This window comes from Neofelis nebulosa, chromosome 11 (assembly GCF_028018385.1).
Source record: "Neofelis nebulosa isolate mNeoNeb1 chromosome 11, mNeoNeb1.pri, whole genome shotgun sequence".
Taxonomy (NCBI): domain Eukaryota; kingdom Metazoa; phylum Chordata; class Mammalia; order Carnivora; family Felidae; genus Neofelis; species Neofelis nebulosa.
Genome location: NC_080792.1, coordinates 9233024 through 9248741, shown reverse-complemented (window position 1 = coordinate 9248741; position 15718 = coordinate 9233024). Strand labels below are relative to the sequence as shown.

General features: G+C 44.3%; 2 protein-coding genes across 4 annotated transcripts in view; one reads left to right on the top strand and one right to left on the bottom strand.

Moving 5' to 3' along the window:
* The window catches only part of TMX3 (thioredoxin related transmembrane protein 3), a 45585-nt gene extending 32702 nt beyond the window's left edge, over nt 1–12883 (bottom strand). The window contains exons 1-4 of one of the 3 annotated variants that reach the window (XM_058691844.1): nt 12666–12883; nt 11572–11626; nt 4758–4797; nt 3273–3396 (exon numbers count right to left, since the gene is read on the bottom strand). In XM_058691844.1, the coding sequence (XP_058547827.1) occupies nt 3273–3396; nt 4758–4797; nt 11572–11626; nt 12666–12711 (265 nt within the window). In that variant the 5' untranslated portion in view covers nt 12712–12883. Of the gene's footprint in view, nt 1–3272; nt 3397–4757; nt 4798–11571; nt 11627–12665 lie in introns of those variants that run through there. The other 2 variants (XM_058691843.1, XM_058691845.1) reach the window with 2 other exon arrangements.
* Nucleotides 12884–12950: 67 nt separating this feature from the next.
* Nucleotides 12951–15718, top strand: part of CCDC102B (coiled-coil domain containing 102B) — a 194715-nt gene continuing 191947 nt past the window's right edge. The window contains 1 exon segment of the mRNA XM_058691842.1: nt 12951–13178. The gene's annotated coding sequence lies outside the window, so the exon portion shown is untranslated.

Genomic DNA, 15718 nt, shown 5'->3' with positions numbered 1-15718 from the left:
AGGCCCATACTGGAGCTGCACTGAGGTATTTAAGGGAATTTTAAGATTTACATGCCAAAAATCTATTTGTAATCTCTAGACAGTAGTTTGCAAATATGTTAAATCTTTTTTAAAAATACCAGGAAGATAACATCCTTTTTTCAATAGCACATAAACCACCACCTTGACTGCATAATAAAGAAGAAAATGCATCCGTTACGGATATCGAATACTAAATAGTATGACAATTTAACTTATGCTTACTGGCTATCATTTGTCTCTCCCGTCTAGCATATAAGTTCCGTGAAAGTAGAAATTTCTGTCTGTTTTGGTCACTGATGTATCACAGATGCCTACAATGTGCCTCGTACATTCTGGCATACAGTAAGTGCTCATTAAATACCTGCTGAATGAATACTGACCCTACAACTTTTCAACAAAAGAATGATTTTTCAATAAGCCATGTCTGTATGATTTAGGTAGTCGCAAGGACTTACAAGCAAGCATCACCACACAGGTTGGGAAAGGGAGTGGAGGGTTTAGCATTGCACATCCAAGGAGAAGGATATAAAGTGTGGGAAGCACCCATCACAGTATCTGGCAGAGGTGGTCCTTGCATACCAGTCCCCTATCCCTTTTCCCAACGCTAGGTGCTTTGCTGGAGGTAAGGTGCTCTGCATGCTCTATAGAGATTTCTTCCTATGAACTCAACACAACATACAACACAATGCTAAGTGAACAATAAAATCTGTAACAATCGCATATCAGAGACAAAAATTTAAACCTCTAAATGGCTTATGAATAATGGAATGAAAAACAGTCCCACCACAAAGCACCTAAAAAGCTATAATCCACATATTAAGTCTCAGTACCTACAAGAACACTGCATTTTAATCACAGCGTTTAAAACATTTTTTCTCAGCTACTCAGGAAAAAATCTTACGTTTTCCCTCATCACAGGGACACTTAAACAGTGACACACACGGGCACTAAATACCCACTAAACAATAAGCTAATGAATTACAATTCATTTAATGTAAACCATAGCATTATTTTTATTATTTATTTTTTCATTATTTTTCTTTATATACCCATATCCCTTTACATATTATTTTACTCTATTACTCCATTAAATGATTCAAACGATCACAGGAATTTGCTGTGTTTGAGACTTTATTGCACCTGCTGGTTTATTCATATTGTTCCCTCTATGAGACTAGCCATTTTCTGGACAAGAAGGATTCGTTTTGGTCTGTCTTTAATCTCTAGAGACTAACGCAGTAGTTAGCAAACAAACTGTCTCAGTGAATATGACTATGCTGGTGAACGTTTAAGTACACGCGTGTCTAACCAACAAGACAGGATGAAACAAGATTGCCAACAGATGAGAACATACTTTCGGGAACAACAGTTGAAAGCAATAATTTCTCAAACACTGTTAAAAGCTCATTTCAATAAATCAACCCAAGCATATCATTCTCTCTTTGGGGGAGAACTCCTGCCATCGCTCTGGTCTCCTCTCAGGGCTTCAACAACTCGTGTTTGACTCTGCGACTGCAGCCCTCACACCTCACGGCACCCCGGCTCTTTGGACCCCAGCGCCTTGTTCTCCAACATCACTAGGCCAAACGCCATAGATTCACAACAGCTGAGAAGAGGGAAACGCACAGAAAGTCAGTGTTTCGTTTCCATACAGCCAGCAGTGGTGCAGTTCAGTAACTACGCTAAGAATCTTACCCTGTTACTTCTGATGGTTCTTCTTCGTACCACACAGCCAATTCATCACATCTGTGATCTCAGCCTCGAAAATGTCTGTGAGGCGTTGCTGTTTCTTCTCTCCTCCGCGGTCACCACCACGTCTGGGCTCCGGGGATCCCACACCAAGATGCATACAAAAGTTGACCTGGGTGATCTTGTCTCTAACCGTTCTTTGCTATCCTACCTGTCGCTGCCAAAAACATTTTTATCTAACCGTGTGCCTTCTCAAAAACGCGTATTACCTCTTAATTCACAACGGATAAAATCTAAAACACTAGGACGTGAGGTCCCCCTCAAATCCGGTCTTAGGCTTCATCTTACATGCGCTGGCCACTGTGGCAACGATTTCAAATAGGAAACGCTAATACAATCCTCACAACCCTGAGGATTATCACTCCCCCATTTACAGACACGGAAGCCACAACGGCGAGGTTGAGGTTTTCCCCGAAGCCCCAGAAGCAGCACACGGCAGATGTGGGATCGAAACACAGGTCCGTCCCTTTGCAACGCTGTACCCTGAGTACAATCCTGATTTCCTAAAAAGAAACGTGCGCCACGTAATTCCGCGTTGTTCGCTGATTAAAGGAAAAGGGGACCTCTGTGTACCGAATACAAGGACTTTACCTGTGCTGCATCATTCAGATCTCAAAAAAACAAAAAGAACAACAATAAAAGACACAAGGCAATACAGTATCTAAAGTGGCAGGCAGAAGCAGCAAGTGAATATAGTTTTGCTTTCCGAAGCCTTGCTCCTTCCAAATTTCTAGGATACCTCACACTTCACTCAACTTTAATTCTTTTCTCAAATCCTTTCAGGTCGGCATTAGTACACTTTTCTTTCTGTAAAGGGTCAGACAGTATTTCAGGCACTGTGGGGAGAACAGTCTCCGTTACGCCTGCTCGACTCTGCCAGTGGAACATGGACAGAGACACGGACGACAGTAAACAAACGAGTGGGGCTGGGTTTGTTCTGTTTACAAAAACGGGCCGCAGGCCAGTTCGGTCCGTGACGGTAGTCTGCCAAGCTCTGCTTAAAGGCGTTCATTCTCTGGAACAAACTTCGCTCATTTTCAACTCCACGATTTTGCCGAAATATTCCCTCTAACGTGAATACTTTCTTGATCCTCCCTTGTATCCATTCCGACTCAACTCCACTTTTTAAAGTCCCTATTTACTCCTCCCACACGCCATCTCAGGCTACTGAGACGGCAACTCACATTCTGACTTCACACGGCAACACCGACAGCTTCACACTCACACTTCTGCAGCTGCCTCAGGGAAACGGAGCATCTCAAGTGGGCTCAAACTAGGAACCATGGCTCATACGTCTGTCAGGCACAAGAGTAATGCATACAGCATGTGACACATTTGATGGCTGATTCACTTCACTCAATAAAGTATATAATCTTCAATTATTAAGATAACCTTAATTTACATAAGCAAAGAATAGATATTTCTTCTTCCTACCCTGAAGAATGCTTCATGTAATGAAAGCACTTTCACTACGAGAAGAGTAAAAGAGAGTAAATGCTTACTAGAATAGGAAGTAGCATCCATCTTCCCAACTTTAACTGGAGAACCAATGCTTTTCATCTCAAGACCAACTTCATTCCAAATCGGTTCCAGTTTTTTACAATGGCCACACCAAGGTGCATAAAACTTGTTGGGGGGGGGGGGGAGGAGAAAGACAACCAGTAAAATGTTGTGCTATTATGTACATCAATCTTAATTTTTAAGCAATCTCTTTGACTAAATGTTCTGATAAAGAGTCCATTTTAGACAAAAAGTCTAAATATAATTTTTAAGGTGGTTACACAACAAAAGATGACACACACACATGAATCTAGATAATTCAACTCTTAGTATATTCCTCAAAACTGGTTTTACCTTAAATTCATGTAAAATGACTACAAATTCCTATTTAAAATAATTTACAAGAAAAACATCTTTGCTTCACAGTGAGTCTATGTTATATATAAAATGAAATCACCAAACACACATACATCACACACGCATCCCTTAAGTGTTCAGGATGAACACTTTCTATTTTTATTACAAAAATCCCAACAGAGTAGGTACCTTTGCTACGTTAAGAATAACTACCGGCAAGGCAAACGGGGGATCACTAAGATGACTGGTTTGGCATAAGCACAAGTCAGGTTGATTAAACTGAAACCACCGTTCCTCTTTCTTCAATATCACCACAGGGCTGGGTGGAGGTGTAACAAACTGTTGTGCCTTCATGAAACAAGACTTATCTATTTTTTTTTTTTTTAAGTTTATTTTGAGACCCTGCGAGCAGGGGAGGGGCAGACAGAGGGAGAGAGAGAATCCCAAGCAGGCTCTGTGCTGTTAGTGCAGAGTCTGATGCGGGGCTCGATCTCAGAAACCACGAGATCATGACCTGAGCTGAAATCAAGAGTCAGCCGCTTAACCGACTGAGCCACCCAGGCGCCCCAAGACTTATCTATCTTTTTACATGGAAACGTTCAAACATACACAATAGGAGAAAGAATTAAACAACGGACTCTCGTGCCCCATCGCTTAGCTTTAGCAATTGTCAACTCTGCTATTCTTATTCCATCTCTATTGCTGCCATTGATTTTTTACTGAGGCAAGTTAAAAGGAATCCCAAACATGAGGTTTAAATACATTCCAAACTTGAAAGTGAGTTAAAGAAGGAAAACAAAAATTTGATTTTGTTCCCTATTAACACGAAAACATGATTTTGACCATCAAGTGATATAAAAAATTTCAGAGTGAAGTCTGTAGTAAAGTCATACCACAATCTCCCTCAACATAATCCATACGTCAACCTCTTCAGAATTTCAGCAAAAACAGGTCCTTGCCAGGAACCTTAAGGCTGAGGTTCATTTTAATATAGTAACCCAAATAGTACTACCTGACAAAAATTGACTAATATACATCAAGTACTAACCATATACTACCATATTTGTCTGGAAGAGACTAGAAAGTAACACAACAGCAGAGGTAGAAAACAGAAAAATTTACATACTCACATCTACAAGCCAGATGTCATCTTTTCGATTGTCTTTAAACCTATAAAACAAAAATGAGAAAACCAACCTCTGATCGTGTGTGTGTGTGTGTGTTTCCACTGTACAACAGGTGGAGATAATCAACTGATAAATATTAGGGCACAGAACAAATTCTATCAACAAGTTTTTTATGTAATTTTTTTTTACTAAATGACCTCTAAATCTTATACATAAAACATCTTTTAAAAAGTAGAGAACTGAGAAAGTAATCAACAGTTAAAAAAAAAAAAAAAAAAAAGGGTGGGACCTGATAGAAACACAGGCATACGCCTCAGCTCCTGGCCTCTCTGCCCCATTTACACCCGTGTACTGCAGGTAACACAGCTGATCGGAGGCTGCTCTCCTGAACAAGTTCGGTCCTCCGTTGGTATCTGGGAATTTGAATTTCAGGACGGTTTCTACCATTTCCTGGTAAGATGGCTCATGGTTCCAGGGCGCTTGGGTGGCTCAGTCACTTAAGTGTCTGACTTCGGCTCAGGTCATGATCTTGCAGTTCAGGAGTTTGAGCCCCGCAGCGGGCTCTCCGCTGACAGCTCGGAGCCTGGAGCCTGCCTTGGATCCTATCTCCCTCTGTCTCTGCCCCTCCCCTGCTTGCGCGCGGGGTCTCTCAAAAGTAAACATGAAAGAGGAAAACAAAGCAAAACAAAAAGATGGCTCATTGTTCTAATGCTGTGCAAACAATGTGATTTTATGATGAACATCTGCTTTCCTTGTGGGAGTCTGAAAACCTGGTACAGACTAGGCAGGAGGGTGCTTATATGACCACAATCCCTAAGCATGGGGTCTCTACTGAGCTTCCTCAGTAGATAACATTTCACACTTGTGGTCACAATTCCAGATGAAGGAATTAAGCACATCCTATGGGACTCGACTGGGAGAGGACTCTTGGAACCTGTTCTGGTTTCCTCTGGAATTCACCCCCCGTGGCTTTTCCCTTTGTTGGTTTTGCTCTGTGTCCCCTCGCTATACTAAATTATGGCTGTGACTCTGACTACAGGCTGAGTCCTCTGAGTGCGCCTAGTCAATTACCCAACCTGGGGGTGTTCTGGGGACCCTGTGGCACAATACCCTACAGCCACAGAATCTTCCTAAAACACTGTTCTGCTCGTTTGATCATGTCTCTCTTATTTGACACCTTCTCGGTACCCTCCCACCGCCTACAAAAACAAGTATAAAGTGCTACACATACTCACGTACTAGCTGCAACTTAGCTTTCCACTCAAATATTATTAGCACCCTACAATTTCCAATCACCCTATGGTATATCAGTTAAATTCACATGTTTATTTGACTTTCGTGTTCACATCCTATTCAGCTAAAAGCATTTCTTACTCTATAATGCCTTCCTAAATTCCTCATAGCTAGAAACAATCTTTCCATATCTTTATCCTCTTTATGATTCTTATCCATTTCCACAAACGCAATAGTTACTTATGTATTATCCAACCAAAAGTATGCTCATTTCATCTCCTAATACCTTGCACAGAGTTCTATATTCAAAATCTATACTGAATGAAATGACAGAAAGTCTCTATGGGGATATTTTAGTAAGATTCTTAAACCTACAATGAAGACAAAGAGAACGTATCTCCAGTATCTGAGCTCTTAGGTGCTCACATCTATCCGACTGTGACACAGACGGTCTGTCGTGCACTATGGGCACTCTTAATCAATCTCCCAGGTTGGTAAACCCAAATCTTCTACCTTTGCTCCATTTCGTATAAACTTCTACTTTACATACCAGTATCTATCACATGGAGCTACCCAGGCAAAGTGGAACAGCCACCTTAGGCAAACTGTTGAACTAGAAAGTCAACTGATGGTCACTATCCGTGAGGCAAAACCCCATATTCTGCACCCAGTGGTAAATGGAGGAGGTTACTGTCTCCCAGTCCTTAATATCTAACAGCCTTTTCATCTCTCAGTGATCTGAATCTTTGGGAAGGAGTCGGAAGGGTGTGCAAGTCCTTTACAGGGGTCCCCCTCCCGTCAGTAACTGTAAAATTGAAGGAAGGGGACAGACAACCTGGTCAACCATGCAGCACTAGTGAAAAGTACCTGATTGGTGAACTGCTGCATTGAGACCCAGACCTGAGATGTGTAGTCCAGACTGGGGTCATCTTGTCCCCTCCCATCAGGGGATCAAGCCTGTACTTCGAAAGTTCATTAAAATGCTCAAGTACCCCTGTGGGTTAGGAGGGGTGTGGAGCACAGAGCCCACTATATGCTCCGTGACTGGGCCTATCGCTGTGGAGCCTGAGCAGCACACGCAGGGCTGTTATCAGATGCAGTTCTCAGGGAACCTGAACAGGAAGCAAATGTGAGTCTGCAGGGCCCAGGGAGCGTGGCTGGAGTCAGCGGAATGCAGTGGAATGGAGATGGGCGGGCCAAACACAAAGAAGGTGTCAACCGACAGCAAGACCCAGTGGGACACCACGGGTGGGATGCAAATGGCCGAGCCCACTCGCTTGAAGGAAACTACCTGGGGCAGCGTTAATAGCCTGGCCCAGGGCCTGACAAGCGGGATGCATTCTGCCCAATGTTTTAGTGTCTTCTCACCACCGTGGCCGCTGTGCACTGCCGACCTAATCTACGACGGGGTCGGAATTCCCATGGGCCATCCTCGCGGATCCAGGAGCCAACGTACCATGCATAAGCTTGCTTTAGAGTGGAGAACGACTCGGTCTGCACATTTAGCTAAAAGCACGATATGCTCGTTGGATAGGTTTCCTTTTGCAGCCCGGGGCCTCTCTGGTGGGCATTCACACAGGTTACAAAACATTTTATCTTGGCGGGCATTGCGTAAGGCCCACAACTGTCACTGCGCTGAACACCTCAAACTCACATGACACTGTATGTCATAATAATAATGAGGAAAAAAAGCATTTACTAGGAGCAGAAATGATCTTCATGCAAATGTCTCATCTCGACAGGGGATCCTGTTTTATATGCTACACAACCAAATGGCCAAGCCATTAGCTATAGCCCCTGAGAGTGAAAACATAGCAGAGCTCATCTGCTGGGGCCAGAGCAATAAACGGGAGGTGGGGGAACGGTGGGGCAGACATTGTCATAATCGTCCACACCGCGTGAAGCTGCCCGCTGTGCAAGGGCTCCTTCCCATGCTCGCTGAAGGACAGGTCTCTTTCAGGTTGGATGGCAGCCACAGCCAATTCCTACAAGTCAAGCCAGAGGAGCCATTAGTGAACCAGGCCCAGCGGTGGTCCTGAAGGTCTATCAGGTCCCCCATTAGGCCAGAGGCGGCAGTGTCTCCTTTGGTGTTATGTCTGGGAGGCGGAAGGGCCTGAGACCCTTCCATGAAGTTGCAAGATGCCGGCTGGGCTCCCAGAAGTTCCATTTCCATTCTCCTGGGGATCCAGAGCTGGCCCTATTTAGGAACAAGACTGGAACTTCTGCTCCTGAGCCCACCACTGCACTCACCCAAGATCAATAATGGTCTCTCAAAGGGCGTGTACCTTTCTTTCAGCCAACTTGGGGAGCTTACAGGTTGGTCCATGTTGGCCTCTGGGGCTGTCCTCCTGCCATAGGCTCTGGTCAGCGAATTGAGAGTCTGCCGAGAGGTGTAACTCAAATGACAGATGTAGATCAGTGGGGCTAAGAGGGGGAGGCTTGGCGGCCTGTTGGAGGGCCTCCAGGGTATCCTGTCGGTTGGAGCCCCACTCAAGAGCAGCAGCCCTTCTGGTAACCTAACGGAAAGGCTCTATCAAATCTCCACATGGGCTCTGTAACATCATCAGTAGTCAAATAGGTCCACCAACCCCTGGTGGGATTGAGCCCCTTTTTCTATTTTTTGGGTCAAATAAGGTCAAAAGTCTGGTAATGATTTCCTGTGGAATGGGATGTCATACCACTTCCCAGATTAGGCCCAGGAATTTCAGTTGGGAACTAGGTCCTTGTACCTTGAGTGTGTTAACAGTCCAGCCACGATGCCCCTCGTGAGTCATCACGGCATCCGGTCCTTGTTGGGCAGTGCCCTCTCTAGGCCCTCTAGGAGGTTGTCATCAATAAGCAGAAAGCCAATGCCCCCTCCAGAAGGAGGATTTCTTCCCGACTCTGGCCTACCCATTGATAGCAGACAGTTGGGGAATTTGAACAGCCTTGAAGAAGGACATCAAGCTGTGCTGGAATCCGTTCCACGTGAAGGAGATTGACCAGTCATCAGCCCTGTAGGGAGGGATGCTGGAAAAGGCATTTGTGATGTGACCTGCTACAGACCAGGCTACCTCCAGTACCTTCTTCACGAAGTCAGGTATCACCAGTGGCAAGAGCAGCACTTTCCTATTGAGGGATCTATAACGAATATCTAGTCTCCCGGTACCCGAGGCCTTGTGCACAGGCCAGGCGGAGCTACTGAATGGAGAAACAGTCTCACGGACCACTGTCTTCTTTCACTCAGAGATCAGGATGCCTGTTTACTCACCAGGCAGCCAATAATGCTTTGGGGAGAAAATGGCACCAAGAGCCGGTAGTCAAACAGGTTCACCGTCTTCCACATGCTCCACTAAAAAGGCCCTCATTATAGCAATTCCCAGTGGGGCTTAGGAACAAAGGTGAATGGGAGTTCACACAGACAATACATCTGTACCAATACAACACGTAGCAGCAGGGGTCAGAAAGCACTCACCCAGAGCCAGCCCTGGCCAAAGTGCTGTACCAGTCACCGTGGACTCCAAACTGGGAGGCATCATATGCATCCTCCTCATCAAGGTCGCAGGGTATCAGGGTGCACTGATACCGCAAAGGCCCAAGAAGTGCAGTTCTCCCCAACTTTCCCAGGAAACTCTGCCCACGGCACAAGATCTCCAGCCTACCCTGGGGGACAGAGGGACTCAGCCTACTACCTGCTGAAGGTCTGGGTAAATGTTTCAGAGCTTTTCCGCCGATCTGGAGGAGACACTGCCTGCAACAGTCACATAGGCTGTCATCACGTTGACCCTCATGGGGACTGCCCATCAGGCCTCTCATGGCTTAACATCTGGCCATGAGGTCCCTGGTGAGGAACCCATCAATCTCTCCCTATGAGACCCCATCATCGAATACACAGACCCAGAGACTTTTTAGGAAAGGTCTGTGCCTCAGTTGCCCAAGGAAGGGCACTCGGTTCCCCCTCTTACATCACTGTGCTGCTCAATCTTTGCTATCTTGGTGGTGGCTACTTTTTCCAGGTCTAGATTATTTGTGTCAGTGAAGACCCGGACTTCAGTCTCAGACAGACTGAAATGATGAGATGAGGAGGCTTCCCTGGGTTTGGTAATAAGCAGGAGCATCAAAGAGAAACCTAGAAATCTGAGTCTGGGTAAGTCTCATTATCCACGGTTTCCTAATCTCTCAGCGTAGACCCAAGGGATCGCCAGGATGGCTCGCAGGACCACTACGGCCTCTGTGAGAATGCGTCAGACACGTTTTTCAGTGACAGGAAACTTGTCACAGGTGGGCCCAACCTGGCAAACTCACCCAGCACGCTGCTGAGCAGGGTCGTAGGTATCCACGCCTGCTCATCTCTCCCTTCCTCCCCCTACTTCAGCAGATGTCCCCACTGTCAGAGCAGTCTAAAGGAGAAAGTCTATACTAACACAGCCCTCAAGGCATTGCCAAGTTTAACCAGATTACCTCCACCTTAACAATGGTTCCCTTCAGAATCAACATTTTGTGCAAACCATCTGCTGTCGCTCTCCAATTATCCATCAGCATAGCTAGTGGAGTGCTCCACGGATCCTCAGGAATTTTGCTCTTCCAGAAAAGCGCTGTGCTCAAATGACCACCTGGCTACCGTACCAAGTTTGTTGTGTAAAGGCAGTTAATTAGGACAACAAACCAAACTGAAAGTAATAATCAAGTCTTTATTCACTCACTATGACCATGTAAGCCAACAGGCAAAAAAACCCAACCGAACAAAGAAAAAAAGGCAGCAGCTCCTCAGTGTTCCCTTTTTCCAAGTGGAACAGTACCAGGTGAGGGTCAGGCGGACGTGGCATAGACAAAAGAATTCATCTAACTGGAGAGGAGCACTGAACCAAAGGCTTCCGTCCCTTTAGGGACACGTGGGCAGGAGAATGAAAGATGGAAAGACACAGGAGTGGAAAAGTACAGAGTCCAAGCAAAGAAAAGTGCCTTCAGCAAAGCCCCTACATAAAGAGGTGTCAGAGGAGATGCCTAGGAAGTGCTCTGGGTGAGGCCCCCAATAAGAAGCCTTCAAAAGAGGCAACTGGGCGAGGAAGGCACATATCCACGTGAGCTAAGCTGGCCCAGGGGCCTAGTCTGTGATCACAACTCCCTCCAGAGTCTGCAATGCGCCGGTGCACCAAGTCTGGGGTGGGGAGGACAGCTTCCCTGCTGAGGCCTGCCAGGAAAAGCCTTATAATCGCCTCCGGTCAGGCCTGAGAGATCACACGTAGGACTTCTGTCTAGAGCTGGACTCCTCACTATCACTACTGACCTAGTATAAGCAAAGCCTCGTAATTAATGCCATGGTACTATAAAAATATATAGTATAGTTACCAAATTGCAACACCTGCTCAGTTGTGATACAAGCAGAAAAACATAACACAATGAAAAATGATAAAACAAAATACGAATTGTTAGTAAACTCTTCTGAGTACAACAGGACTTGGAACAACTTCTGAAACAAAAATTAGTGCTATATAAATACTGATCGTGACTACCTCTATTATGAAAAGATTAAATTCATGCAAATATTCAGATAACGCCAGAGTTTAAAGAAGTTAAAACGCTATTTAAAAACAGGTATACTCACGATTCATCTAAATCTTCCACAAATCCTTTACAGAAAGCCATATCAAGTAAAAAAACTGGAAAAAAAAGAAAACAAAGGACAAAATGTTTACAATAAAAGCTGACTTACTACTTGTTTCGTACTACATGCTTAGTCATCTATAAAATGTTTTTGATTTTTTTACAAACTACCATAAAAACCACCACTGATCCATTCCGAGGCACCAACAATGCATAAATATAAGCAGTTCATCCGTTTACTAAATATCTGCTCTGCAGGCAACTATACAGTGACCAGCAAGGTTTATGTTGGCTTGTAAGTCTGAGGAACAGAGGTTCTCTTTCAACATATTTTTACTTTCATCCTGTTTTTCCTTTTGGCCATTCTTTTTTTTTCTTTTTAGCAGACACAGAAACCGTTCTTCTATATCTCTTCAGTAATAAGAAATATTACTTATCTTCTCCTCTGTATAAACTCCAACTGCCATTCAAAATCCTATGTATTATTTTTTCCCACTTTATGGATAGAAAACAAAACTGAGCTACACCTCTACCACTAACAGTTCTCACAGCCCGGCACGGGAACCAAACGGTTGCCGAGGAAGTGAGCACACTAATGGGGACCAGGGTACCTGATGCTGGCAAGAGGCTGAGAAAGGCCACCACAAACTCTGATCACTTTTCACAGTGCACAATCTGGCAACCTGACCATGACCCGTCCTTGGCCATCTCTTTTAGCCGCAGGTGGGTAAAAATTCATCAGACGTGACAATGACTCGGAACCTAAAGCCAAAGCAAGGTCTGGCCCCAAGCTGGGATGGTGGAGTCAGCGCTATTGAAACTATCACGCCTATCAGTGGAGTCAGCGCTATTGAAACTTCCTGTCACACTAAGCAAAGAACCAAATGGAAGACAGGCGCATCATTTTCAGGCACGGGTCCCCGGCACAGCCACTCTGGGGGAAGGAGCCGGCAGCTGGGGCTATCACGGCGGATCCCAAGGCTTCTCTGCACGCAGGCGGGAGACCCCGGCCCAGGCCCGACCCCACCCCGGAAAGGTCCCAGCACGCGCCCGCACCATCGCCCCCGCCCCCATCGCCCCCCGCGAGGTCCTTACCAGTGGCGCAGAGCCGCAGGCCGGCCCCGCGTCTCCTAGCTGCCATACTCGCCACGGGAGAGCTGCACAAGCCGCGGAGAAGAAAGAGACACCGGCGGCCGAGGCCTGAGCTCCCGGAAAGGGAAGCTGGCCTTGGCCGCGCGGAAGGGAAGCTCCGCACGCAGGGCGGGGGCGGGGCAGGCGGGCCTCCTCTACTCTCCCAGGCCCTCGCCGGCCTCCGCCTCTGAGTATGCGCGGAACCGCGGCGCATGCGCAGAACCGCAGCGCTTGCGCAGTTGCACCTTGAAATTCTGTGCGCCTCCGGCGGCCTCCGGGAGCGTGGGAACTTAGCCTACGGGCGCTTTCCTGTAGGGGCGGAGCGGCGTGTAGAGTCGGGGGCGTTTCCGGGAAGTTAAATGCCAGCTAAATTTAGAGGGTAAAGTGAGGTAAACTCTAGCGCTGCTTCAGGTTTAGTTTGGCCAGCACTTTGGCTTGTTCCTCGTGGACAGCGAGCGATCAAATTCGTGAAAAGAGGTGGGTGTCAGCAGGTGTCAGAAAAATGGAAGCCTATGGATTGCAGTCTGAGCCCCCGTACATTTCCAAAATATGGACTCTTCGAACCTGTTTGCAGAATGAGATACCTACTCTGGTGCTAAGCGCCATTGATGCGGGTTTTTTTGTTTTTTTGTTTTTTGCCAACTAAAAGGGTTCCGTTAAAAAAAGTCTTTTCTCTTGGAACCTGAAAAATTGAAGTTGATCTTATGATGTAATTGATAATTTCCACCTGTTTTCTGATTATTTTTTATAAGAGTAAGATATTAGAAAATACTTGTTGCTATTTTTCCATACACAACGACAAATATTTATACATATTCCTGCCGCAATCACTACATCTGATTTAGATGAAAATTTTATCAGACATAAAATACCAGAGGATTTAGATTAAATCAATTTTGAACATGTGTTATGAGAATAGAAATGGATTATGATGTCACCCAGTTCACTTTAGGTTCAAGATTCCAACAGGCAGTGATCTCATAAATCTCTATTCCTAATTACTAGAAGATTAAATTATGATCTGATTGAGACCAAGCCCTAGATGTCATCCATTTTATGCATACAGCATGGTATCCAGTGCAGGCCTTCAGCAGATTCAAACATTTTTTAATTGAGTAACTAGTTTATTCTGAGTTCAACATACAGAAATAGCTAATCCTCCTACGGTTCTCAAAATACGGATCATATATCCTGCGGCTCAGAAAAGGTAATTTACTTAATAGCTCTGAATGATGGAGTTGCCATTTGAAACAATGTTTCAGACTCAGCTGTTCTGCTTGTAAGCCCCACAGGGCCTCCCAGGATCTCTTTACCGCTGTAGAATTCTCTCCCTTCGTTTTCCTCGAACCCTTTTCAGTCAACCTAGTTGAGCTAATGGTACGAATGTTTGACCAATTTCCCTGGGAGTTATGCTAGGTTCTTCCCAACTTCATAAGTAAGGCACTCACTGTATGAGTTTCTGTACATAAGCTTAAAAACAGGGAAATCAAAAGTGTTCGAAGGAGGTACAGGTTTTTTCTTCTTGATCTGAGTCCTAGGTGTATGGATCTGTTCACTTTGTGAAAATGCATTGAGCTCTGCCCTGACAGCTATGTACTTTTCTGTATATGCATCCTAACAATGAAAGTTTAAGAGCAAATAAAGCTACATAAGTTTTTTTTTTTTTAATTTTTAATGAAAAGGTGCTCATTATATGGTGTTAAACAGGGCTTCACAAATTGGAATCATTTACCTGGAGAACCTGATAAAGCAGATTTCTGAATACTCCTTAGAGAATCTGAACCAGTAGGTCTGGATTTGTGTTTCTCACAGCTTCCCAGGTGATTCTGTTGCTCTGGCCTGCAGACCTCATTTAGTGTGGAAGGAAAATAAATTCAGAAAATACCATTCATTTTAGATTGCTTTGTGTAAAATACATGAAGTAAAAAAAAATGTAGAAATAAAAATCAAGTTTTTTATAGTTATTTCTTGGCGTCTAATGGTTTTATTCCTGGTTTAAATGGTATTTTTAAATGTTTAATTTATAATTTGGTAAATATTATTAGATATAACCCACATTAAAGAAAGGTCTCTGGAGTTCTCAATGTATTTTTAGGAATGTACAAAGACCCTAAGAACAAAAGTTTAAAAACAAAGTGGACATTTATAGAACTCTGCATTAAACAAGTAGGTAATGGATGTAGTAACATATATTGAAGAGGTAAAAGAAAAGCGTATCATAAAGTAAGTTTCAACGGATTGAAAAAAGTGTGGTGTTATCAATGTGTTCTCTGACTACAACAATAAGATTGTAAGGCTATAGAAGATAAAAATATCTCCCACATCTGGAAATTTAAAAACACTTATAAAGAACATCTTTGTAAAAAAAAAAAAAAAAAATAGGAACTAAAATATACCTAGAAGTAAACAAAAAATATGCCTACAAAAATTGTAGGATGCAGCAAAATCTCAGGGAAATGTATAGATGCAAATACCTTTTTATTTTAGAATGAAAAAGATGAAAATTAGTGAACTAAAAAGTCTCCTTAAGAAGTGGGTGAAAAAAAAAAGCAGAAAAAGGATGGATGGCACAAAAGATACACAGGGATGTTCATTTTGTTTTATTTGCCAGAAACTGCACTGAGAACCTAACATTGAATAAACTGGACCCTCGTGCCGTTCACTTCCTGGTGGGTGGCAAGAGTTATCACTCATAAGGCTCATATATTGAGGCAGGCAGTGTTCTAAATGCTCTACATGTGTTAACTCATTTAGAAAGGAAAAAAAAGATAAACAGAGACTCAAAGGAAGTCCCAAAGCATGTTGTTGGTTTTTTGTTTTTTTTTTTGAGTTTATTTTGAGAGAGCACGTGTGCATGAGCAGGGAAGAGCTAGAAAGACATGGAGAAGAGGGAGACAGAGAATCCCAAGCAACCCCAATGCGGGGCTCAATCCCACGAACCATGAGACCATGACCTGAGCCAAAATCAACAGTTGGACACCCAACCAGCTGAACCACCCAGGTGCCCCACAAGTAGA